The sequence below is a fragment of the Pantherophis guttatus genome, chromosome 2 (genome assembly GCF_059756535.1).
Source record: "Pantherophis guttatus breed Tessera chromosome 2, ASM5975653v1, whole genome shotgun sequence".
Lineage (NCBI taxonomy): Eukaryota > Metazoa > Chordata > Lepidosauria > Squamata > Colubridae > Pantherophis > Pantherophis guttatus.
This window is the reverse complement of record NC_142064.1, coordinates 344,874-371,286: the sequence shown is the minus strand read 5'-3', so window position 1 is coordinate 371,286 and position 26,413 is coordinate 344,874. Positions and strand designations below refer to the sequence as shown.

The 26,413-nt window shown below is 50.5% G+C and overlaps 2 protein-coding genes across 3 annotated transcripts; both read left to right on the top strand.

Annotated features, from left to right (window-relative positions):
* The first annotated feature begins 1,013 nt into the window (after positions 1 to 1,013).
* LOC117679727 (avidin-related protein 3-like) lies at positions 1,014 to 3,226 on the top strand. Its single transcript, XM_034441897.3, has 4 exons — positions 1,014 to 1,457; positions 2,074 to 2,275; positions 2,508 to 2,628; positions 3,083 to 3,226. Exons 1-4 carry the CDS (start codon positions 1,356 to 1,358, stop codon positions 3,120 to 3,122), a joined length of 465 nt encoding a protein of 154 aa, XP_034297788.2. The 5' UTR covers positions 1,014 to 1,355; the 3' UTR covers positions 3,123 to 3,226.
* Positions 3,227 to 8,684: 5,458 nt separating this feature from the next.
* FAM221B (family with sequence similarity 221 member B) lies at positions 8,685 to 25,786 on the top strand. Of its 2 annotated transcripts, none has more exons than XM_034441893.3 (7): positions 8,685 to 8,799; positions 9,233 to 9,708; positions 10,096 to 10,239; positions 10,622 to 10,732; positions 14,722 to 14,925; positions 24,657 to 24,776; positions 25,680 to 25,786. In XM_034441893.3, exons 2-7 carry the CDS (start codon positions 9,240 to 9,242, stop codon positions 25,718 to 25,720), a joined length of 1,089 nt encoding a protein of 362 aa, XP_034297784.3. In that variant the 5' UTR covers positions 8,685 to 8,799; positions 9,233 to 9,239; the 3' UTR covers positions 25,721 to 25,786. The 2 variants fall into 2 exon arrangements, with proteins under 2 accessions (XP_034297784.3, XP_034297782.3); XM_034441891.3 differs by having other exon boundaries at positions 25,521 to 25,786.
* Positions 25,787 to 26,413: the final 627 nt, after the last annotated feature.

The window sequence follows — 26,413 nt, the reverse complement described above, 5'->3', positions numbered from 1 at the left end:
ATAAGGAAAAAGTCTTTGTGAAGTGAAGCTGCTGTGGATTCCACAGTGAAGAGGAGGGGATGCAGAGACCCTCAAGGCTCACATTGATGGGGAGGGAAGAGCTCCCATTTCTCACCTCCCGTTTTTTAGGTGAACTTTTCTTAGGTGAGCACTTTGTATTGTTCTGTTTGGGACAGGACAAAAAGACTATTTTGGCAGTGGAAACAACTGTGTTTGAACTGGAGCTGGCAAAACATAGAAGAACAAACCCATCAGGACAAGATTCAGCAGTCCATCTGTATTCAAAAGAGACAGGCCACTCTTCTGGAGACAGCTGAGTCCACAGTTTGGACAGAGAGAATTGCTGGTTTGAAAGAGGGGTCCAAGAGGCCATCTATGTCAAAACGGAACAGCTCTCCCTCGACAGAAGGGGAGGGATACGACACCATCTATCTCCAATCTACAACATGGTCCTTTCAATAGTTCCAAGAAGGTTCCTCCATTTGCACCATTCAGGTGACCCTGAGGACACAGATAAACCTCCAGGTGACCTTAAGGACTCTCTAAAAGGATGCAAATGACCAGCTCTCTGCAAGGAGTATAAATCCTTCCATTCCCCACCATCCAGTCAGAGTTGAAGAAGCTTCTTGGATGAGAAGCGAAACATCTTCAGAGAAAAACCAGAAAGTCCAGTTGCCTCTTGAAAAAAGCACCTTTGGGACAACCACGATCTGGATGGCTGAGAAGCTCTGTAGACATTTTACAAAAGGGGAGCTCTCTCTCATCCACTCACTCAAAAACCTGTCCCCCCCCCCCACACACACACACTTTCGCTCTTTCTCTCCAGAAGCACCTGGATGAAGTGGGAGGAGGTTAAAAAGACGGGGCGGGGATGCAGCCATGCAGCGAAGCCTGATCGGCTTATTATTAACCTTGTCATTATGCGGGGGGGAGGGCAGGCTGGAAACATCAAAACAAGGTCCCCCGCCTTCTTCTCCAAGAGGCAGCCCACCTCTCAGAGTGCGGATTGGCCCTGGAAAATTATCCCTCCGTGGAACGGCAGGGATGAAGGGTCGGAGTTTAGAGCGCTGGCGGACCAATGGCGGGAGAGGAGCACCGAGGAGACCCAGCCGAATAAGGATGCCCGTGTTGGGTCAGCCACGGTGGAGGGCCCGAGAAGAAGTGCCACCCCCGCCCCCCTTGCTGCTGAAGTGCTGGTCTTAAGGGTCAGCGATTTCCCAGAAGCGTCCGTCCCCTCGGGCGGGGATCCTGCCCCTCCCTGCCGCGAGGGGCGTGGGGAGGCGGCAGCTCAATGGGGGGCTTTATAAGGGACCGTCCCACCCGGGGCTGGCAAGTCTAGATTCCTGGAGAGCACCATGGCGATAGGCACAGCACTTCTGGGGCTCCTCGCTTTCTTGCTCGGCTGCTCGGGCACCTCTGCCGAACCCCAAAACTCGGAGCGCTTCGCCATGCGGAAGGTAGGATTTAATTTAATTTAATTTTATTGCGATTTATATGCCGCCTTTCTCCCTAGGGACTCAAGGCGGCTTACAAAATGACAACTTCAATACAAATCACAATACAATACCAAATTAAAATCAGTAACCCAATTAATTAATGCGGGGTGGCGGGCAGAGGGTCCCAGCCTCCCTCGTGGAAAGCCCCCGCTACCAGTCTCTGCTCGGGTGGGCGGCAGGTGCAGCGCAGTGGGTGCCGCTTCCTCGGGGTTGGTCGCACCCAGTCCCGTTGCGCTGAGCGCCAGAGGCTTTCAGTCCCCGACGGATGGTCGGCTGAGCGTTTGCTCCTCTGCCGCCGGGGCTGCTGCTCTCGCTCGCTGGGCAAATAGCAGAGCGATCCGCCCGCGGGGTGCCACCGGGGCGCGGTCTGGCAGGCGCCTCGACCGACGGGACTTTGGGATGGGCCGCCTCTGCCAGCCCCTCCCGCCGTGGGCAGCCCGGGGGATCAGGCACGTGGGCGCAGCGGGAGTTTTCATATCCCCGGAGAAAATGGAGTAGCGCTGCCAGTCTCTCTACCTGTTAGACAGCCTGGCTCGGCCAGCCCCGTGACCTGCTTTCTTCCCCGCACCTCCTTTAGTGCGTCCTGACTGGCAACTGGACCAATGACCTCGCCTCCACCATGCAGATCAACAACGTCAGTAACACGGGGGTGTTCAGCGGCATTTACCAAACGGCCGTCTCGGACTCTACCAGTCCCATCCGGCCATCCCCGCTGCAGGGCGTCCAGGGCCTGGGGACACAGCCTGTCTTCGGCTTCACCATCAAATGGAACTTCGCTGGTAGAACCACTTATTATTTGGGGTGGAAGCATATAGAATGGGAGGAGGGAATCTAGTGGATCTCCCCTTCCTTAGATCTGCCTCTTGCAGATTCTGTCACTGAATGCCCCCCTCCCCATTAGCTGGAGCTGCCCAAAGACTTTTCCAACCTAAAGGTAGCATCGGTGAGCGGTGGTCTTTGGGGGAAATATATCCCTGCCCCAATTGAGTCTCTGGCCGATTCCTCCCTCAGAGTCCATCTCCGTCTTTGTGGGCCAGTGTTTCCTGGATGCTGAGGGGAGGGAGCAGCTGAATACCACCTGGCTGCTGCGCATGATGGTGGACTCCAGCAAAGACGATTGGAAAGCAACCAGGTAAGGAAAAGCAGGGGCTGAACTACTGTGCCCCCTAACTGGAAGGGCCCTGGGAGGCTCTCTGGGGCGCCCCCTTCTTTTTCTCTCTTTCCTCCCCCCCCCCCGAAAGTGGCTCCTGAAAGGCTGCACCAATGGCTCCCATCCTTTCAAGAGTCATTTCAGTACCCGGGGCTGAGCAGCTCCCGCGGGAGAGGCTGGCATTACCAGGTCCCGTTTCTGCCACTTCCCCCATGAAGAAACCCAGCAAAGATTTTGACGAGGTTCCTCAGGTCCTTCTCACTGACAAGCTGTTGAAGTGTGGTTTGGGTGGCATCACAGTCTGGTGGGCCCACAGCTGGCAATACTCTGAAAGTTGTTGGGTGGAAGGAGGGAATGTGGTGGAGTGGGGTGCTCAGTTTGGGGCAATCATGCCACCATTAATTTTGAAATTTTCCTCCTTCCTGCTTCTTTGTAGGGTTGGCACGAACACTTTCTACCGCACCGTGAGAGGGTGAAGAGAGCCAGGCTTCCGTGGTTTCTGCCTTGGGGGGGGGGGCAGGCAAGCCATCCTACCTCACCCATCAGCCACTCTTCTCCAATAAAATGTTTTCCTGAGCAACATCAGCCTCCCTGCTCTTTCAGAAGCTCCCTGGGTGCCAGTCTGCAGGCTTCCCAGAGATACTGGGTAGGACCCCCATCTGGAGGGTGGGCTCAAAGCCAACTGCTCTGCCCTTTACACAGCCTCTGCCCTTGAGGACTATTGGGAACCTGCAGCTAATCCACTGAGGATCTGACCTATTAATTTATTAGCAAATTATTAATAGGTTTTTGCAAACGAGCAATGAATTGGCTTCAACCAGAGTTGGGCCATCTTAATTATTTTATCAGTTTGATAGAGTCATTGTTAGAACCAGCAGTTAGCTAACAGCTATTTCAACACTTACCTGAAGAAGCCAAAGAGGTTGACCACAAACAAACGGTTCAGTCAAAGGAATGTCGATTTGCAACCATGCAGAAGAATTTTGCAAGTGGGCCGTTAGTGTCACAAGGAAAAGTGGCATTTTGCTTAAGCCATGACCAAGAATGTCAGGGCAAAGGTCCAAAAGCAAAAAGCTCAATGTTAGCATGTCAAAAAACAATCCAAGAAGTGGAGAGCTCATTTTATTTATTAAATTTTTATGCCGCCCCTCTCAATAATGCGGTCACTCTGGATGGCTTACAATGTAATAAAAAGTGCTAAAAAGAATTGAAACTAGATTAAAAAGATTAAAAGTTAAGAACAATGTATAACCTGGGGTTGAGAATCTTCTCTGCCCTGTCAGACACCTCCCCCAAAAAAGTGAATGTCTGAGGCACAACTGGAACAGATGCTGTTCCGAGAAAAGATAAAAGCAAAGGAAAAAGGGGGATTTTTTGGGCTGTGTCAGTAGTCCAAGGAAGAGGGAGGGAGGGAGGGAGGGAGGAGTAGATCTGCTGCAAGGAGGAAATGGCTGAAGGGGAAGAAGGGAAGGGCCAAGGAGAGAGAGAGAAAGAGAGAGAGAGAGACCCAGGATGCCATAGATGAGTTGAAGTCTCCAAGCCAAGTTGTCCAGGAGTCTCAAAAAGTGCTCATGGAGGCCACCTCAGAGCCCTCGCCATCTTAGTTTAGTGCTTAGCAGGAGCATCAAGGGTTTGGGTGTGATCCAGTCTGATATTTTTTGATACACTGATTTAGTTGATTATGGGAATGCAGTGGACATAAAATCCTGGTAAAGAAGAAGGCAACCTGTGGCTGGACTACACTACCATTAAATGGATACAGAGCCGACTGAGCAATCAGACCCAACCAGGGGGTATTAAAGGCTCCAGATCTGATTGGAAGGAAATGACGAATTGCAGGGCTCCGTTTTAGGTCTTGTGCTGTTTAACATATTTATAATTAAGTTAGTTCAAGAGTTAGAAAATATTGCCATCAGTTTTGGACGTGATACTTCAGAGGGCAGAATGAAGATTTCAAAGGATCTTTAAAGGCTGGAATAATGGGCAAAAAGCAGGATGATTAATTTCAACAGGGATAAATGCAAAGTCCAATATTTCTGTAGAAACAAAAAGGGTTTTGTTAATAAGTGCAGCATGGCAGTAGTATTTGGGAAAAGAATCACATGGCTGTGGATGGATCCCAAGTGAAACCAACCATTAATGCCAAAGGAACTGTTGAAAGATGTTGCCTTGTGAACACACACTCACACACACATACTTAAATTCAGGAATCTGAGCACAAAGAATTCGGGAAGAAATGAAAGAAGGGGGGAAGCGATACTGGATCCCTTTGAAAGAGGCTATTATGAGCGAAAATGCTCCCTAGTAATTCATCGAAATGCTGGAAATGTAAGAGTAACTATGGAACATATTATCACCTCTGGTGGACCTGCCCATTGGCAAAGAAATTCTGGGCTAAAGTTAAAAAGTGAATAGAGGAAATAATTCAGAATTCAATAAAGGGAGAACCTGAGCAGTTTCTACTAGGGATTTCCATAGAAAACTATACAAAGGAAATACATTATTTAATATTACATATACTGACAGCAGCCCGCATAGTCTATGTGCAAAATTGGAAGAAGGAAAATCTACCATCAGAAGAAGATTTAATTAGAAAAAATTTAGAATGCGCAGAGATGGACAAATTAACAAAAGAACTCAAGAAGAAAGAGGATACAGAATATTACAAAGTGTGGTGTAGATGGTATGAATGGTCGGAGAATAGGAAAAATGAGAAAGAGGAATAAAGGAGAGAGGGGGGAAAATGTTGAAGATCAAGGTACAATGTTGATGAAATAAAGAAAGATGGAAAATAATTATTGAATAAGACAAAGTTTAAAATATGTGTACATAGATGTAAATAGCAAGAAAGGATCACTTCGAAATAGCTGTAGGAAAAAGTGATATGTATATAAATGTTGTGTGTTTGTGTCTTGTTTTAATGTATTCAAAATAAAAAAACTTTTTTTAAAAAAAGAAAGAGGCTATTATGGACCACCTGGACAGGCAGAAGACACAGGCCCCTTGAGTCTTTCTGCATCCGATGACCAGAGAGGCTTTCAGGGAGACAGATCTTTTGTGATCTGGCTCAGGAGGGGGGTGCAGACCTGGTGGGTATTACGGAGACCTGGTGGGGCCAGGAGGGGGGGGGTTCCCCTCGTTGAGATGTGCCCACCGGGTTTCTACGCATTCCATCAGCTGAGGTCCCAGGGGAGGGGCGGGGGGGTGGCGGTTCTTGTAAAGGAAGGACTTGCTCCAAGGGAGGCAGATGGGCTTGCTGATCACGTACCTGGCTCCCTGCCACGTGTCGGCGGCCCTGCCCAAGCTGCTAAATGTGATTGCCGAGGTGGCGGTGGAGACCCCCAGGCTTATGGTCATGGGGGACTTCAACTTGCCATCCGTCGGGAAGCGCCTGGGAGTTCATGGCTTCCATGACAGCCATGGACCTGACCCAATTAATTCATGGACCCACTCACACGGGAGGACACACTCTGGACTTGATTTCTGTCTCTGGTCAGTGGACGAATGATCTTGAGATAGGGGAGATAGCGACTGAGCCCTTGTCATGGTCAGATCATTCCCTTCTTAGGCTTGACTTTCTAACCGCCACACCCTGCTGCAGGGAGGCGGAACAGACTAGGGGGTTCCGCCCCAGGCGCCTGATGGATCCTGATAGGCTCCAGACGGAGCTTGGGCCATTCCCTGAGGCTCTGACTCACGGCTCAGCTGAAGAGCTGGTGGCCGCCTGGGATAGGGCGACCGCTGAAGCTTTGGACCGAGTCATGCCTTTGCGGCCTCTGACCCATCGCTGAGTTTACCTGGCTCCTTGGTTCTCCGAGGAGCTGAGGGAGAAAGACGCCTGGAGAGCGGATGGAGGACCAGCCGTTCCGAATCTGACCGAACACTGGTGAGGTCTAATATTAAGACCTACCTAGTGGCAATAAAAGCAGCAAAATGTAATTATTTTTCCGCTCTTATCGCATCTGCAGATAATTGCCCAGCCACCCTATTTAGGGTGACCCGCTCCCTTCTCCATCTGGGAGCGCGGGAGGATCCCTTGCAGGGTCGGGCTGAGGATTTTGTGCAGTATCTGCATGATAAAATTACTCAGATTCGGGAAGGCTTGGCCTCTGGGTGGATACAGGTGGGATGATGGAGGCAGGTCTTGAGAATGTCATTTGGGAGGAGTTTGACCCTGTCACTCCCGAGGACGTGGACAGGATTCTGGGATGGCTGAACGCGACCACATGTTTATTGGACCCGTGTCCCTCTTGGTTGGTGCTGGCCTCCCGGGAGGTTACGTGAGGCTGGCTCCAGGGGATTATCAATGCTTCGTTGAGTGAGGGTGTCTTGCCATCTGCCGTGAAAGAGGCGGTGGTGAGGCCCCTCCTCAAGAAGCCTGCTCTGGATCCGGCTGTTTTGGCTAACTACCATCCGATCTCCAACCTTCCCTTCTTGGCGAAGGTTGTTGAGAGTGTGGTGGTGCGACAGCTTCCTGGGTACCTGGATGAAGCTGTCTATCTGGATCCACTCCAGTCCGGCTTCAGGCCTGGGCACAGCACGGAAACAGCATTGGTCGCATTGGTGGATGATCTCTGGAGGGCTCGGGATAGGGGTTGTTCCTCTATCCTAGTCCTGTTAGATCTCTCAGCGGCTTTTGATACCATCGACCATGGTATCATGCTGCGCCGGTTGGAGGGGTTGGGGGTGGGGGGCACCGTTTTACGGTGGTTTTCCTCCTATCTCTCTGATCGGTCGCAGTTGGTGTTGGCAGGGGGGCAGAGGTCGACCCCGGGGCGCCTTGTTTGTGGGGTGCCGCAGGGGTTGGTCCTCTCACCCCTCCTGTTCAACATTTATGTGAAGCCACTGGGTGAGATCATCCGTGGTTTTGGGGTGGAGTTCCATCAGTACGCTGATGATACTCAGCTGTACATCTCCATCCCAGGCCATCCCAACGATGCCCTTGAAGTGATGTCCCAGTGCCTAGAGGCAGTGCGGGTCTGGATGGGGAGAAACAGGCTCCGACTCAACCCTTCCAAGACCCAGTGGTTGTGGCTTCCGGCGTCCTGATATAGCCAGCTGGTGCCATCGCTGGCTATTGGGGGCAAGTTACTGGCCCCCACAGAGAGGACTCGCAACTTGGGCATCCTCCTGGATGCACGGCTGTCTTTAGAAGAGCATATGATGGCCGTGGCCAGGGGGGCTTTTTATCAGGTTTGCCTGATTCGCCAGTTGCGTCCCTTTCTGGATCAGGACTCCTTACGTACAGTCACTCAGGCACTCGTCACTTCCCGCCTGGACTACTGCAATGCTCTCTACATGGGGCTCCCCTTGAGGAGCACCCGGAGGCTCCAACTGGTCCAGAATGCAGCCGCATGGGGGATTATGGGAGCGATGGGGCGCTCCCATGTGACACCCCTCCTGCACGAGCTGCATTGGCTTCCGGTGTATGTGATGTTTTCATTCTTGGCTGTTCACCGTGAGTCCAGCAGGAGAAGGGCGGTATAAAAATTTAATAAAATAAATAAATAAATAAACAAGGCTGGGCAGTTATCCTGGCATCCTGGTCCTCCCTTGCTGACAATTCCCTTTAGTGGAAGAAAGAGCAAGAGGAGCTGCTCTCCTGGACCTAACCCTCACCAAAGGGAAGGAGAATGGCTGAATAAACTCCTGCGCTGGGTTGGCACCGAATTTGAACCAAGGGTATTTAAGCAGGCCCCATTGGGGCAACAGGCAAGGCCACCAGTCTAACCAAGACTCCCAGGCCGAGTTCAGCACCTCGGAGCTCCGAGCCGCGTGGGGCGGGAGGGGGTCGGCCTCCCCTTTGGACCATCTCAGGGCGACCTCTGCCGCCCTCCCCAGGCTGGGCGCTCTTTCCCCACGGCTGCTGTGGGGTGCGGGGCAGGCCTGGTCCTCGCGAGCCTCCCTCCTTGCCGTAGGTGCGCGCAGTGGCCCAGCAGGGGCCGATTTCGGGAGGGCCCAGCTGGGAAGCCCCGGTCCCCGCGGCCGGAAGAGAGGCGGGAGGAGCGGAGTAACCACGCCGGAACCCAGCCGGCGGCTGTTATGCCAATAAAACAAGGCTTCTGTTGCCCTGGAAACGTTTCCTCCCCCGGCCGGGGAATCCAGGCTTCCAGGCCGCCGCTGCTCTTCTGCCCGGCGAGGACTCCCACGGAGGTAGAGGAGCTGCGGGATGAGAGAGAGAGGGAGAGAGAGGGAGTGTGTGTGTGTCTGTGTGTGTGTGTGTGAGTGAGTGAGTGAGAGAGAGAGACTCATGCTCAACCTCCACCCGCGGCCGCCCCAGCCGCCCAATTCGTCCTGCCCCCTTCACCGCATCCGCAGCAAAAAGCCCCTCGGGGCGCAGCCGGGAAAGAGCTCTATGGCCCCGGCGGTCGGCAGCTGGCGAGGCGAGGCGGGGCGGGGCTCGGGTTTGCAACCCAAGACGCGCAGCCCAGCGGCAGGGAGCCCATAGGTGGCTCTGCACCATCGGCTGGACGTCAAGCGCCCATAGGGAGCGGGAGAGCCCGGCAGCCCAGGGACCCCGGCCAGGCGCGCGGGAGCCGTCTTGGCCTCTGCCCGCCCGATCGCCTCCCGTGCTTGTACTCCGCAGAGCCAGCATGGAAGCGGAACCCACGGAAGCGGCGGCCGCGCTGCCTCCGGCGGTGTCCTGGCAGGCGGCGGCGGTGGAGGAGGAGGAGGAGGAGGCAGCGCCCAGCAGCACGTCGCCCACGGCTCGCGAGGTGGAGGAAGAGCTGATTCCGCCCGCCTCCACCTCCCTGGGGAGCGACGAGGACACGGTCTTGCCGCGGTCGAGCTCCTTGGAGGGGGAGGACGAGCTCCCGGACCCCTCCCTGCCCTCCTCGTCCGAGTGGCCGGAGCCGCAGAGCGCCAGCCCCAGCGAGCCCTCCGCCGCGCCGTTCGAGAGCTCCCCTTTCACCTTCTCCTCGCTCTCGCCGTCGTCGCTCTCCTGGAAGGCGCCCTCCGACGGGCAGCAGCGGCGGCTGGAAGAGGCGGAAGGCCGCGGGGAGCAGGGCGAGCGGCCGAAAGCCAAAAAGAAGGGCCTGCCGGCCAAGAAGGGCGCGCCAAGTCAGTGGGAGTCGGCCAGGGCAGCGAGCGGGCCGGCGGGAAGCGCATCCGGGCCCAGGGCAGGGGCGGGGGAGGGGGAGGGGGAGGGGAGGGAGAGGAGAGAGCACCGGTGCCGCGACTCCTCGCCCAGATGCTGCTTCCCTTCGGCCGCCGGGCTGGGGAAGAGCGGGGAGGCCGGCAGCCGAAGCAGGAGAGCAGTTTCCACAGCCCCACAGCCTCCTTCCCCACCCCCAATTGAAGCAGCAGGCAGGCAGAGAGAAGGGGAGGGGGCTGGAGGGCAGCAGTGGGGGCGAAGGCGTCTCCTGGAGCCCAACAGGGAAGGCAGCTGATGCTAAGCAACCGGAAACCAGGATGGGGAAGCTTCTGAGCCGGCTGTTCTCCCCACAGGCTACACGGTGAGGACCATCGTGCCAGCCGAGAAGGAGGAGCTGGTGTCGGTGGCCAAGGCCATGCACCGAGAGAAATTTGCCAAGGGCACCAAGGAGCTCTTCCACCTGGAGAAGGAGGCAGCCCTCAAGTCCCTCCAGACAGGTGGGTGGGAGCCTCCCTGCAGTGACCCATGGAGGGCAGGCCCCGGGTGCCTCTGCCATGATACCAGCTGCAAGCCTCAGCAGGGACCGTCTTCACCTAATTCTGAGCAGGAGGGCATTGTAACCAGGATCTGCTATCTAAGCAGCAACCGGCATGCTCTGGTTCTTCTGGTGAGGAGGAGGGGGGGACCCTGGGCAGAATCCAAGCCGTTTCCCAGACTGGCATCTTGGATGTCCCTCAATCACCACCCCTGGCAAGAGAGAGGAAGGAGTTTTGAGGCTGCTGGGTGGAATTTGAGCTGCCTGGGGCAAGGCCTGCAACAGCCCCCACTCCCAGCCTCTGCAAGCCCACCTACTGAGTATGCCCATCTGTTTCTCTTCAGGTCTGTACATCGGCTGGCGCTGCCCTGAATACCTTTGGGATTGTTTCCGGGTGGGGGATGAGTCCAAGTGCTTCTGTGGGCACCTGCTGAAGCTACATCAGGTGTACGTGGGTGAGTAGCAGAGCAGGAGATGGGCTGGAGAGGGCCTGGCTGAGGGTGGCACCTGGTATCCTGCACAAAATGGCAAATGTACACCGCCCTGAGTTCCCAGGAAGAAGGGCGGTATATAAATTTGAAGTAAAATAAAAATAAATAAATAAATGCCTTCAGGATACCCAGATAGGGGAGGGGAGCCTGACCTTGGCAAAGGAGAGTTGGCACATACTGTGGCAGTTGCCATATCTGTCCTCTGTGGCATCTGCCAAGAAGGCCTCCTTCCTAGAGCCCTTTGCCCACCCCGACAGCTCCCACTTCCCAGGTGTTTTTTCAACTGGGGAAATGAGGGAGGAAAGTTCCTGGGTTGTAAGGTTTGCCTGGCACAGATTTCCTGAATACACAGAAGCCTCAGCCATCAAATAAGCAGAAAGCTGGGAGGAATCGGGCAGTGCCTTTCCTAGATCTTGCTCTTTTGCCCCCATAGAGGGACACAGATCCTCCAGCAGACGCCATGTTTTTGCTCTTTTTATTTTTATTTATTTATTTGTCAAGCATATATAACATAAGAGGTAAAAGTATAAACATAATTTGAATACATGAAAATAGTAAGAGTAAAAAGGAATATTAGGATGGGGATGGAAGGCACGCTGGTGCATTTATGCACGCCCCTTACAGACCTCTTAGGAATGTGGTGAGGTCAACAGTAGACAGTTTAAGTTTGGGAGTTTGTGGAAGAAACTACAGAGTCAGGTAGTGCATTCCAGGCATTAACCACTCTGATACTAAAGTCATATTTTTTGCAATCGAGTTTGGAGCTGTTTACCTTGAGTTTGTACCTATTATTTGCTCATGTATTGTTGTGGTTGAAGCTGAAGTAGTCATTGACAGGTAGGACATTGTGGCAGATAATTTTATATACTACACTTAGATCAGACCGAAGTCGGTGTAGTTCTAAGTTGTCTAAGCCCAAAATTTAAAGTCTGGTGGCATAAGGTATTTTATTGCAGGTAGAGGAATGGAGGACTCTTCTCGTAAAATATCTCTGGACTCTCTCAATTGTATTTATGTCCAATATGCAGTGTGGGTTCCAGACAGATGAGCTGTATTCAAGAATTGGTCTAGCAAATGTTTTGTATGCTGTAGTTAGTAGTACAATATTAGCAGAGAAGAAGCTACACAAGATTAGGTTAACAACTCCTAATGCCTTTTTGTTATAGTGGGCTTTGGCACTTAGACCTTTCGAAATGAGTACTCCAGGGTCCTTGACAGAGTGAGGGTCATCTACAAGGTCATGTCCATCTAATTTGTATTTTATGTTTTGATTTTTTTTGCCAATGTGCAAGACAGAGCATTTGTTGGTTGAGATTTGAAGTTGCCACTTGTTAGACCAATCTGACACATAGTCAAGGTCTTTTTGAAGGGTAGTTGCATTGTTGATGGTGTTGAATAGTTTAACATCATCAGCAAAGAGAACACAGTTGCTTTTAATATGATCACAGAGGTCATTTATGTAAAGTATGAAGAGTGTTGGACCTAAAACACTGCCTTGGGGAACACTGCTATTAACAGGTACAGGATTTGATAGAGCGCTTCCTATTTTGACCACTTGTCTGTTTGACAGGAAGTCAGCTATCCATTCATGTAGGAGTCCAGAAATGCCATAGGGTTTTAGTTTTAGAAGTAATTTGGGGGGGGTGGCAGAAGCGGAGGGAAGTGGGCGTCCAGAGGTGCCACACGTGTTGGATGGAGTTCTGGAGAACCAGCCTGAGGGCTTTAAGCGAGGGTTGGAGGCAAGCCGGATGCTGGTGGAATCTACTCGCAGGGTCGCTGCTTGCTGTCAGCCCTGCCTTCCTCCTTCAAAGCCTTGCAAGGATCAGCAGCTCTGAACCTGCTGAAGCCCGCAGACTGGCTCTCTGGGGTGCTTCCACTACGCACCCCGCAGCTCATGGGAGACGGGGCTGGCCATTCTCTGGGGGTGCTTCTGGCACATGCCTCACTGCAGCAGACAGGCTCTGCCAGTGCATGGCTGCCCTTTGTCCCTTGCTGAAGCCCACAGGGCAGTTTCCCAGAGTGCCTGCAACCCCAAACAGCCCAGACAGTGCGCATAATGCAGGAGTCCTCCTGGACTCATAGATCCCGCTGCAGGAGCAGGTGGAAGACATGGCTGGGGAGGCCATTCCTGGACTGAGGCCCATCGCTTACAGTCATTAGTGCCTTAGTCACTTCCTGGCAGGACGACTGCAACACGCTGGACAGGAGATTGTCTTTGAAAATCACCTGGAAGTTACACCTGGGCGCTTCCCAGTTTGGCCATGTTTCACGGTAGCTCCCAGTTTCCTTCTGGGTGCAACCGAAGGTGTCATCCCTATCAGGCTCGATGCATCAAGCAGCAGAGAATCAGGTCATCGGCCCCTTCCTAAGGATGGCTGCCATTCCTCTAGCCTGGGTGCTGCGGGTATGCTCCAGCATCTTGCCATTTTGTGTGACCTGGGAAGCCCCCCAGGGTTGCCCCCTCCCCAGCCGCTGGTGTGGCACGGCTGCTGCCCAGGGTGTCCTATGGATGACCGAGTGTCGTTGATGGAGTGGGGGAGGGGTCTGGTTCTTATTCTCTTATTGCATTGTTTTTATTTTTTGTGTTGTCATAACTGCTGTTAGGTGCCCAGAGTTTTGTAGCAAGAGATGTGCCCCATATAAATCTTTAAGTAAGGGCAGGTAGTGGACTTTCGACTGGTTGCTTAGCAACCATTCAAAGCTCTGATGGAGCCACCAAAGGCACCCATGACCTGGTCCCAAAGGCTTCCCACGGTCACGTGGCCACATTTTGGCCACTCGACGGCTGGCTTGGATTATTGCCATTTGCAGCATCCTCCAGTCATGTGACTGCAATTTACAATGTTTTTGGCAAAAATGCCCCATAGTGAATAATGGGTTCACTTAAGGACCATGGCATTTGTTTAATGACTGAGGATTCACTTAATGATCACAGTGATTGGGTTAATGACGACCACAGAAAATGCTTCGAAATCAGGTCAGGCCCATGATGGCCGGTTTCATTCCCATCATGACTCATGACCGTAACAGGCAGGTTCTGCTATGGATATAAGTTGAGGATTACCTGTAACTAAATTTCCACCTCAAATCTATCTGGGCCTTTTCTCAGACGGAAGGGATTCATCCAAGGGGCCGTGGAAAGCGAGGCCACCCAGTGCTGCAGGCCGGAGTGCCTGGGACAGCAGGCCTGGCCTCGGGCAGTCTGTGCCCTCTTTCCCAAATGGGCAGAAGGCAGAGCAGCCTCTGAAGCAGCCGAATGTTGCTGTTTGCCTCCTCCTGGAGGCCCCCGTGGCCGTTTCTGTTCCAGGGAGTCCAGTGTCAGATCTCTGGGTCTTCAGAATTGAGCTTCTCTGCTCCCTTGCAGAACATGGTATATCAAATACCAGATCTTGTCTAAAATAAAGCTGAATGCGTGAACTCAGGGGGCCCTTTGCCTTCCTGCTTGGGGGGGGGGGGCTGTCTCCCTGCCCAGGGGTTTTCTCCAGGGGTGAAATGCTCCCGGTTTGGACCAGATCGGGCGATCTGGTAGCGATTGTGGCAGGTGGTTCTGAGAAGTGGTAGCGAAGGCGGCGTGAGGCTCCGCCCACCCGCCCAGTTGTCGTTACTTCCTGCTTTTAAAAGGTAAGAAAAAGGCTCTGGCTGTTGCACGCCACAGCTGTGATTGTCAGAGCCTTTTTTTTAACCTTTTAAAGGCATTTTTTTACAACCTCTTTGCCTGAATAGGGTGTAAAAAATGCTTTAAAAAAGTTTTTTTAAAAGTTGGCCATGCCCACCCAGTCACACTACCCCACCACCAAGCCACGCCCACAGAACCGGTAGTACAAATTTTACATTTCACCACTGGTTCTCTCCCTCCAGAGGCGGCTTTGGGGAAACTCCCTGCTTGCTTTGCTGGGCGACCTGCCATCCTTCCTTCTGGCTTCCCCGTTTTGATGGCCAATTCTGTGTTTCAGAGAAACGAGCCACTGTGCCCTGCACTGTGGCAGACTGCCGATGCCAGGGATTCCTGTTTGTTCCTTCATGCCCGGAAGAGGTGGGCGAATTCTGGCTTCGGCGAAGAACTGGCTTTGATGTGGCAGCCTGGCGAGCAAAATGCCGGTGCACGCACACGCACGAGGAACACACGCCCATCGGAGCACGGGGGTGCTGTGTCCGAGGTGAGCGCCCCACTGCCCGCCACCCCAGGCTGATGGCTTCTCTGGCCAGTCTGGGCCCCTTCCTCCTCTTAGGAAGCAGGCTGGCTCCTGGCCTCGAGCAGAGAGAATGCGCCCCAATGTCCTGGGGCGGCCGAGCACCTCCGGAATTCAATCCCCAGTGGCTACGGCTATCCTAATAAGAGCAGCTTTCAGCTCTACAGAGCACCTGTGTCTTAGTCTGGTCTCTCTACTAGGGCTGACGGCCGTGTCTCGCAATCCAAGTGTGTTTCCTCTCTTCCCTTTCAGCTTCTTGAGAATTGTGGTAGGGGGCTGTCTGGACTGGGTTGAAGCCACCTTTAAGTGATCATCGCTTTGGTAACTGCCCTTCCCTTTGTCTGCCAAGGCCACCCTCTCCACTCCTTTTACCTCTACCATCTTATCAAAGCAATACACCCAGCTCCTCTACTTCCAGCCCCATTTGGTCTTATTCCAGGGTTTGCTCATCATGAACCCCATCTCTCACCAAGGCAATGTCATCTCCAGCCAGTCCAGGCTCAAATCCTCCTCCAGCCACTGGCACTACAGCGCCCTCTCCCCAATTGGCAGGCATAAATGACCTTTGTGTTCTGTGGCTCTGGCTGCCTGCCAATGCCAAAGCGGCACCATCTCCCCGAGCTGCACGGCTAAGGAGCCTCTCCCACGGCCACCTGAGACTGTTCGCCAGGACCAGTTCACTTGGGGCAGTTACTCCAAAGAGGCTACCCTCACAATCGGTGCCAGCTCAGGACCTTCCCGGGGGCTTCGGCATCCCTTCCTGCCTTCTGGCCAGGGGGTTTTGGCCTATTTTTCTTTTTTTCTTTTTAAATTTTTTATTGAAAATTATTAAAAAATACAGAAAAAAACTATAACAATATGGATAGAATTGCAGAGAGTAATATAATACATATAGAGTTTTAAAGTATCAATTTTCGCCTAGAGAAAGTACAAACCTCCATTAAACCAACTCATCAAAAGAAAGAAATGTTTATCCAGAAGAAAAAATTCTCAACTGTCATGCAATGCTCCTATAAATATTTACCCACATTCACATTAAGGTTAATATTTTTATTCTTCTTAAGGTTTCTTTTTTTTCAGCCAAGCATACCATCTGTCCCAGCTCCTATATAACCCCGATTCTTGTCTATCTCGCAAAAGTCCAGTAAGCTTGTCTGCTTCTGCACAGTCCATGATCTTTGCAATTAACGTAGCCTCCGATGGAATATTTTTGGATTTCCATTCTTGCGTGAACGAGATCCTGGCTGCAATGATGATGTGGAGAGCGAGATACCAATTAGATTTGTTTAAGTTCTCTGGTTTCATGCCTAGTAAAAACGTTTCTGGGTTCAAATCTATTCTACATCCTATGGTTTCTAAAATCTATTTTTGAATTCTAGCCCAATATTCTTTTGCTCGGGGACAGGTCCACCAACTATGAAAGTAAGTTCCCATAGCGGCGTTGCATTTCCAACAAACCGGAGAGGTTCCCGGGAACATCTTTGATAATCTAGCCGGGGGCAGGTGCCATCTATACAGCATTTTGTATATATTTTCCTTATAGGAAACCGACATTGTTAATTTTAAGGTTTTCCCCCAAATTTCTTCCCATTTTTCAAGTTCTATCGAGTATCCCAAATTTCTCCCCCAGGCAATCATTGAGTCCTTAATGACCTCCTCTCCAATCCAATCCATTAAGAGGAATTGATACAGTTTGGATAATACCTTCTCATCCTTCCCCAACAAGATCTTATCAGGTTCCTGTAGGGAATTATAGATTCCTCCCTTGTTTTTGTCCTAGATTGGATCTGATTGTATGACCACCAATCTAGCTCATAGCCTAATTCCGCCAGCGTATTTCGAGATTTTACTTTGCCTGAAGGATCCAACAGAACTTGGTAAATTAATGGTTTATTTCTGTTATAAAAAGTTGGGTGTATCATCGCCTCTAAAGGGGAAAGCCAAATCGGAGTCATCAGGTAATATTTATTTCTTATTCGATCCCATACGGTCATCAAAACCTTTAGGATAAAGTGGTCCATAAAGTATTTATGTTTTTTGGGCCTTTCCTGACTCAGATATTAGTGTCACCCCTGTTGCAAATTGTAGCCTTCCAGGCTAAGGATTCTCCTCCTCCTCAATGCAATCCAGTCTCTGATCCAATTTAAGACAGCTGCTTGATGATAAAGCTCCCATTTAGGTAGGCCAAATCCTCCCCTGGAAGGGGATTCTTGAAGCATTTTCAATTTAATCCTGGTTTTTTGTTCTGCCATACAAATATACATTGATCTAAAGATTGAAAAAAAATTGTATCTAATAAAATTGGGGCTGTCTGAAAGAGAAAAATCCATTTAGGCAGGATATACGTCTTAACTACTGCAATTCTACCTAATAATGATAACTGTAAACCTTTCCATCCTTCCAGCATTTCTTTAGTTTGACCAAGTAGTTTTTGGTAGTTGTCTTCTTTAATGGTCGAGCATTTACATGAAAGCCAAATTCCTAAGATTTACCAGGGCGATCCGGACAGTATACGCAAGACAGACAGCGAAAATACTTATTAATGGGGAGGAGTCTGAAAAAATTGATATAAGTAAAGGTACTAGACAGGGATGTCCATTATCTCCACTTTTATTTATTTTAACCCTAGAGCTATTATTGAATGAGGTCAGAAGGAACCAAGGAATTAGAGGGCTAAGAACCAGAGGGGAAGAGTTTAAGCGCCAAGCCTTTGCGGACGATTTGATATTTGTCTTGGAAGAACCTTTGGAACCGGGACCAATCTTGCTCCAGGAGTTGGAGGCTTATGGGAAAGTAGCGGGATTTAAATTAAATAAAGATAAAACCAAGATCCTAATTAAGAATATGACGAAGAATCAGACTTCCGGTTGGCTCCGTGGACATCGTGGGATGGTCTCCATAGACCGCCAGCCTCGCGATCTCGTAAAACCGCCCTGACAGCGCTAAACAGCTGTCCGGCGGTTTGAAAAAACTCTCCTTCAGGAGAAGAAGGAGAGGAAAGCCGGTGGGGGTGAGTAGAGCTCCCCGAAAGCTCCTGGAACAAAGCCAGGGGCTTGGAGGGTGAGAGCTCCCCAGTTCAGCCCACCCAACGCTCCGGATCCGTGGCGACTCTGCTTAGCCAGAGCCAGACGTCGCGTCCAATTCTGCCAGCGAAATGTGAGTTCAATTGATTGTTAAAGAAGCAGACAGAGCAGAAGCAAGAGAGCAAGCATTTAAAAGTAACAAAGCTTAACTCCCTGTGTACATTGTTTCAAACAGAATTTTCCTGAGCTGGAGGCTGGAGGGAACGCCCCTGTTATGAGCAGAGCGGAAAGTGAAAGTTAGTAACGAAAGTGCTTGCTGAGAGCTCTGCGTTAAAAGAGGAAAGTGTTGGGAACTGAGAACTCATTGGCAAAAAGAGATTATTTGTTCTGAAAAATTTTGAATTAGACTTTTGAAGATTGTTTGCAAATTTTGTGGCAGTAAAAAGGAATAAGATTTTTTAAAATAAAATGGCTGCTAAACAAGTTAAGCCAGCAACTCCTAAAGTGGGAGGAGGTTCTCCTGCAGTGTCAGTGGTGACACAGAAGCAACAACTTCCGGCTGACGCACAGACACAAGAGGCTTCTTTTAAATTGATGAAGCCAATATAAATCTGGAAACTAAAGTAGGAGAAATCATGACAAAAACAGAGAAGGTGGATGATGAATTGGTTATGTTACAATACAGATCAATGGAATTTGTCCTGAGACCACGGCCGGATTTTCCTATAGGCTAACTAGGCTTCAGCCTAGGGCCTCAAGATCAGTACGCTCTCATAGAGAGGGACTCCTCCGGGTGCCGTCAGCCAAACAATGTCGGCTGGCGACCCCTAGGGGGAGAGCCTTCTCTGTGGGGGCACCTACCATCTGGAATGAGCTCCCCCCAGAGATACGGAGGATCCCGGATCTGTGCACCTTCCGCCGCGCTGTGAAGACCTTTTTATTCCATCAGGCGGGCTTGGCCTAATCTCTTTCCCTTTTTAAATATGTAAATTTTAATCTGTTTTTAAATTATTGGGGTGTTTTAAACTGTCTGGGCCAAAATGATTTAATTTGATTTTATCTGTTTTTTTAAATTTTTTGTATCTATGTTATTTTATTGTTTGGCTGTTCACCGCCCTGAGTCCTTCGGGAGTAGGGCGGTATACAAATCAAATAAATGAAATGAAATGAAAATGAAATGAAGAGGGGCCTACATTCAAATTGTTAGCAAAATTAAAATTACACTTTCACTATAGGTGAAAGGGCCTCATAAGTGGAATAGCCTAGGGCCTCTTTTCATCTAAATCCGGCCCTGCCTGAGACTCAGAGGTTTAAAAGAAAATAGCCGTGAAAATCTAAAAGACATTTGTGCTAATGCTATAGCAGAGATACTTAATGAAAGTTCAGAACATGTGGCTTTTCAAATTGAGAAAATTTATAGGGTCAATTCCTGGTTGGCAAGACAAAGGCAGCTACCAAGAGATGTGGTGATTTATTTTACAACTAGGAGAATCAGAAATGATATCTTACAAGCTTCATACAAGAATAAGATCCAAGTGTCTGGACAGGAATTGGTGGTTTTGAAAGAGATTCCCTCTAAAATGTTAAGAGGCAGAAAGGACTTTGGTTTTTTGGTGAATGAATTGAGAAACCGGCAAATGCAGTACAGATGGGATGTTCCATATGGCTTAATAGTGACCCATGGTGGGGAAAGACATCGTTTAAACACAGTTTGGAAGGCAAACTGTACATCTCCACCCCGGACCACCCCAATGATGCCCTTGAAGTGATGTCCCAGTGCCTGGAGGCCGTACGGATCTGGATGGGGAGGAACAGGCTCAGGCTCAACCCATCCAAGACCGAGTGGCTGTGGTTTCCGACGTCCCGATATAGTCAGCTAGTGCCATCGCTGACTATTGGGGGCGAATCATTGGCCCCCACGGATAGGGCTCGCAACCTGGGTGTCCTCCTGGATTCACGGCTGTCTTTAGAAGAGCATGTGACGGCCGTGACTGGGAGGATTTTTCATCAGGTTCGCCTGATCCGCCAGTTGCGCCCCTATCTAGATCGGGACTCCCTACACACAGTCACTCATGCCCTCGTTACCTCTCGTCTGGACTACTGCAACGCTCTCTACATGGGGCTCCCCTTGAGGTGCACTCGGAGGCTCCAACTGGCGCAGAGTGCGGCCGCGCGGGTGGTGATGGGAGCGACATGGAGCTCCCATGTAACACCTCTCCTGCGCGAGCTGCACTGGCTCCCGGTGGTCTTCCGAGTGCGCTTCAAGGTTCTGGTTATCACCTTTAAAGCGCTCCATGGCTTAGGACCTGGTTATTTACGGGACCGCCTGCTACCACCAATAGCCTCCCACCGGCCAGTACGCTCCCATAGAGAGGGGCTCCTCTGGGTGCCGTCGGCCAAACAATGTCGGCTGTCGGCCCCTAGAGGGAGAGCCTTCTCTGTGGGGGCACCTACGATTTGGAACGAGCTCCCCCCGGAGATACGTAGGATCCCGGATCTGCGTACCTTCCGCCGCGCGCTTAAGACCTTTCTATTTTATCAAGCTGGCCTGGCCTAAATCTTCTCCCTTTTTAAATGTGGAAATTTTAAATTTTAAATTCGTCTTATTTATAGGGTCATGGGTACAGTGTTTTAAATTGGGGAGCCATTTTGGATTTAATTCTGTTTTAAACGTATTTTAATGTTTATATTGTATGTTTTTTAATTCTGGCTGTTCACCGCCCCGAGTCCTTCGGGAGAGGGGGCGGTATAAAAATCTAATAAATAAATAAATAAATAAATAAATAAATAAATAAATAAATAAATAAAGGACTTTTATGTCAATGTCTTAAAGGCTGGACACCCACCCTCGCCAGGGGGGAGCAGAAAACAAATGGAGATGATACAACAAGAGAAAGATGGAAGGCAGATACAAACTTATGCTGAAGCTGCAGCTGGAGGAATCAATCTGGAAGAAGATCCATTGCAGAGTGGAGGTCCACCACCAATTCTTGAGCCACTTAAGAAGATAGAGTTACCAAGAGAACAACGACTGACAAGAGCAACTTATAAAAAACAACTGATGCAACAGTCTCAAGACTTAACTCAAGAAATCCAAAAAACAGAAGCAGTGGGTGGGGCTAGGCTGAAGAATAAGATGGAGGAAGATGTTCAGCTGATGCTTTTAAAGCTTCGAGGAGCCAAAGATGGCAACTAAATTTTTATCCTGGAACGTCAATGGATTAAACTCACCACAAAAAAGAAAAGTATTTCACTACTTGGAACAATTTAAGAACGATGTTATTTGCTTGCAAGAAACGCATATTAAATTTTCAGATCAAAAATATTTGATAAATTCGAGACTAGGTACACATTTTGTGGCATCAGCACCAGAGAAGAAAAATGGACTAGTCATATACGTCACAAGAGGATTATCAGCTAATTTAGTTGAGGCAGATGCTCAAGGCAGATATATTGCAATTGAACTATTAACACAGAACGGGAAAATGCTTTTAATTGGAATATATGCACCTAATCAACAGCAAGAAATTTTTTTTAAATTTTTACATACCAAAATTATACAATGGGATTATACATCTTTAATGTTGATGGGTGATTGGAATGGTGTAATAGACATACAGAAAGATAAAAAAAGCTTATCTAAGACATCTACACGTGCTAAACTGCCTAAATCTTTTTTTGATATATTGGAAGATATGGAATTGAGAGAGATTTGGCGAGAAAGGAATGCTGTGGAAAGAGACTTTACTTTTTTTTCCGATAGACATCAATCCTTTTACGAAAATATGCCCAAGAACGTCATAGTCCGGTATGGGTGGAGTTGGAACAGGAGAGGGGAGAAAGGAGGTCTTGCAGGTTTTTTTTTTTTTTTAATTTGATTTATATGCCGCCCTTCTCCGGAGACTCAGGGCGGCTTACAATGCGTTAAGCAATAGCCTTCATACTTTTGTATATTTATACAAAGTCAGCTTATTGCCCCCACAATCTGGGTCCTCATTTAACCTTAGAAAGGATGGAAGGCTGAGTCAACCTTGAGCCTGGTAAGATTCGAACCTGCAGAAATTGCAGGCAGCTGTGTTAATAACAGGGTGCATTAAACCACTGTACTACCAAGGCTCTTAGGTTACTTATAAAGATCTCCTTGTTATGGAAAGGGGTAAACTGCAATTGAAATCTTTAGAGATATTGAAAGGGGAAGGTATAATCTATACTTGGTTTCAGTATGGTCAGCTTCAAGCTAGATGGAAGGAAGATCAAAAAACTGGTTTTATGCAACATGAGGAAAATTTGGTAAAGTAGATTAGAGACCAAAGTCAAATGCATATTAAAAGGTTGTACAATGCATTATTGGAAATAGATTCAGAAAACCAGTGATGATGGATACATGGGAAAAGATATGGGTTAGAAATGTCAAATTTACACAAGCACAAAACTTAAGGGAAAATTTTTATAAAATGTTTTACAGATGGCATTTAGATCCTAAAAAGTTATCATGTATATATCCTAATGTGAAAGCCAAATGTTGGAGATGTGACTGTGATGATGCAACCTATTATCATATATGGTGGACTTGTAAGAAAATCAAAGCATTTTGGATAAAGATTTGGTGGGTGATGCAGAATATCTTGAAAAGAAGATTGAAATTTACTCCGCAATTGTTTTTATTGGGTATAACAATGGATTGTACAGTATCAGAGACTAAATTGATTTTGAACCTAATAACAGCAGCAAGACTGTTGATAGCGCAACATTGGAAGAAAGACTTTTTGCCTACTATTGAGGAGTGGATATTGAAAGTTGCTAATTTAGCTGAAATGGCAAAAATTTCAGCATATTTGAAGGATTATACTCAAGAAAGATATATGTTGGAATGGAGCAGATGGATTGATTATATTCAAAATGGGGTGAAGTACCATCTGTACGCTGACGACACCCAGCTGTACATCTCCACCCCGGACCACCCCAACGATGCCCTTGAAGTGATGTCCCAGTGCCTGGAGGCCGTACGGATCTGGATGGGGAGAAACGGGCTCAGACTCAACCCATCCAAGACCGAGTGGCTGTGGTTTCCGGCGTCCCGATATAGTCAGCTGACGCCATCGCTGGCTATTGGGGGCGAATCACTGGCCCCCACGGAAAGGGCTCGTAACTTGGGCGTTCTCCTGGACTCACGGCTGTCTTTAGAAGAACACCTGACGGCCGTGACCGGGAGGATTTTTCATCAGGTTCGCCTGATTCGCTAGTTGCGTCCCTTTCTAGATCGGGACTCGTTACGCACAGTCACTCATGCCCTCGTTACCTCTCGTCTGGACTATTGTAACGCTCTCTACATGGGGCTCCCCTTGAGGTGCACCCGGAGGCTCCAACTGGCGCAGAGTGCGGCCGCGCGGGTGGTTATGGGAGCAACATGGAGCTCCCATGTAACACCTCTCCTGCGCGAGCTGCACTGGCTCCCGGTGGTCTTCCGGGTGCGCTTCAAGGTGCTGGTTACCACCTTTAAAGCGCTCCATGGCTTAGGACCTGGTTACTTACGGGACCACCTACTACCATTAACAGCCTCCCACCGACCAGTACGCTCCCACAGAGAGGGGCTCCTCCAGGTGCCGTCGGCCAAATAATGTCGGCTGTCGGCCCCCAGGGGGAGAGCCTTCTCTGTGGGGGCTCCGACGATCTGGAATGAGCTCCCCCCAGAGATACGGAGGATTCCGGATCTGCGCACCTTCCGCCGCGAGTTGAAGACGCTTTTATTTCATCAAGCTGGCCTCGCCTAAATCTTCTCCCTTTCAACTGTAAATTTTAAATTTTTAAATGTATTTTAAAATTATGGGTTTTTAATTAGTATTAATTCAGCCAAATTTATTTATTTCATTTTTAATTGATTTTAAATTTTGTATATTTATGTGTTTTACTTTATGGCTGTGCACCGCCCTGAGTCCTTCGGGAGTAGGGCGGTATAGAAATTCAATAAAATAAAATAAATAAATAAATAAATAAAATAAGTATCAGACTAGAAAATATCAAATAGCTTATGAGTGAATGTTAAATCTTAAAGTTATGTTACTTATGGTGGAGTTAAGGGTTAAGGGGGGGTTTGTTAGTTTAATTGTTAATTGAAATACCTTGTATTTTGCTCTGGGCAGTCGGGGGGGAGGGGGGGTTGGTGGGGGCGGGTGGGTGGGAAAAGGGGTTGGGGAAAATTGTTGTTTTTCTTTAAAAAACTTTTCAATAAAAAAAAAAGAATATGACGAAGAATCAAAAAGTGCAGTTAGAGGAAGAACTAGGGATTCAGAGTGTTAAAAAACTAAAATACATAGGGTTTTGGCCTATTTTTCCAGACAGTGAAAGGAAAAGAGGGCAGAAAGGCCCTCAGTTTTGCACGAGCCAGTCCAGTCCAGGATCTGGACTATGAGGGCATCTTTACTGTGAGGCTACATTAGGAGAAGCTTGCAAGCCTCAAAGTAACCCTGACCTGGCCCGTCTCTGAAGATCATTCCCACGTGCAACTCAGCTGGCCCTCACAACAACTCTGCAGCAGGGTGGGAAGTCCTCCTCCCCGCCTGCACCCCCCCCAGCACCTCTCCAAAGGGCTCTGCGGCTCCTTCAGGCACCAGGTTCCCGCCCCACCCTCGTGCCCAGCTGTGCTGGCCTTGACCTGTGCTCCTCCTGCCCCACCAGGCTGCTCCTGCATGGCCTTCACCTCCAGCTTCCTGTGTGCGGCCTGCGACCGACGCTGGGAGGAGCACGAAACCTTCTTTGAGTCAGAGGAGACGCGGCGCAGAGGTGGCCGGCCTTACGGTATGGGGGATGGCAGGGAGGGTTGCGGTCCCTCCCGACCCCCACAGGGCTTCCTCCAAGTCCTCCAGCTGGGGGGGGGGGGGTCGTCTTTCCCTCTCGCGGGCACCGTCAAGGACCTGCCCAGCATCTTAGCAGCCATTGATGCCAAGGCCTTTGGGGATGGGGGTGTCAGGCAGTGCAGCTCCTTCCTCTCCCCGTAGACCCTCTGGTGCTCCCCTGGCCAGCTCCTTCCTCCTCACCCCTTCAGCAGGACTCTGCCTCCACCGAGGCTTGTGACCATCATCCAGGGCTGTCCCAGGGAGATCCCCTTGCAGGGGTCTAGCCACGAGGTTTGCTCCCTGCTTGTCATCTTTGTTGAGGGATCCCAAACCGCCCAGGTGAAAAGGCATAGCCAGCCATGCCCTGGCATTGTGGGGCCCAGAGGGTTGGGAGCCCTTTTTGCAGACCCCCGAGCTGTGCTCAGCCCAGCTGCAGCCAAGGACAGAGACCACCCAAAGGGGAGAAGCAGCCTCACCCCAAGTCAGGAGGGTGGAATCAACCGCAGCTTGGTGGGAGGCTTGCTTATGAGCCGAAGCAGAAACTCCCTGAGCCGCAGGTTGGGCAATATGGGAGCCAGGTCAGGGGCTGCCCCATTTCCTCAGTCTTGCTCTCATGCAGACCATTACCTGCGGGGCCGCATCCCCACTGTTGTCCCAGACTGCTGTCCCAGAGGCCCCCCAACACCTGTGGCCTCTCTTTCCCCAGGAGAAGCTTATCTGCTCTTTGCCGAGCTGCCCGAGCTGCGTGGGGCTGTGCTGACGGGGCGTTCTGAGGACCCTTCCGCCTCCAGGGCTCTGCAGGGCCAGGCCTTTCAGGCTCTGCCCCCCTCCTCCGACTCAAGGGCTCTGCCTCTTCCCCCCCCAGGCCCCCGGCGGTTCCTGCAGAAGGACGACAAGAAGGCCTGAGGCGCCTTCTCCGCCCTGCTTCCTGCTGTGCATGGGAGGCACAATAAAGAGAGATTGCTCTGTGGGGGTCTTTGTGGCTGTGTCTTCAGAGCCCTGAAGGGGGGGGGGAAGGCTCAGTGGGGATGCCAGGCTGAGGGTGGGGTTCTGCTCCCTGGGGATCTCCTTCTGTGCCCAGCAGCATGTGGACATCCCCTGCTCTCACTGCCAGCCTTGCAAGGATGTTGGAGGGAAAAGAGACAGTCCTCCCCTTCAGCCCCACCCTCCGGGACTGCTCCATGATGCCACCTTGCGAAGGGGGGTTCCTGCACTCCCCTGGGGGCATATCGCCCTTCCAGGGTCAGGGCAACGGCGCCCTCGCCTTGGCTGGAGTCCGGCCCCACTACTTTTGTGCAGTTCCAGAGAGGCTACAGCACATGAGACTGAGGAGCTGCAGCCCTCTGGCCAATGGTGACCGCAGGGGAAGGGCCCTTGCCTGACAGCATTGAGGGGCATTCACTGGGCTTTCCGCCTCCCTCTAAGAGGGCATCCTCTCACAGAGAGGGACTTCTCCGGGTGCCGTCGGCCAAACAATGTCGGCTGGAGGCCCCCAGGGGGAGAGCCTTCTCTGTGGGGGCACCTACTATCTGGAACAAGCTCCCCCAGGAGATATGGAGGATCCCGGATCTACGCACCTTCCGCCGCGCTCTCAAGACC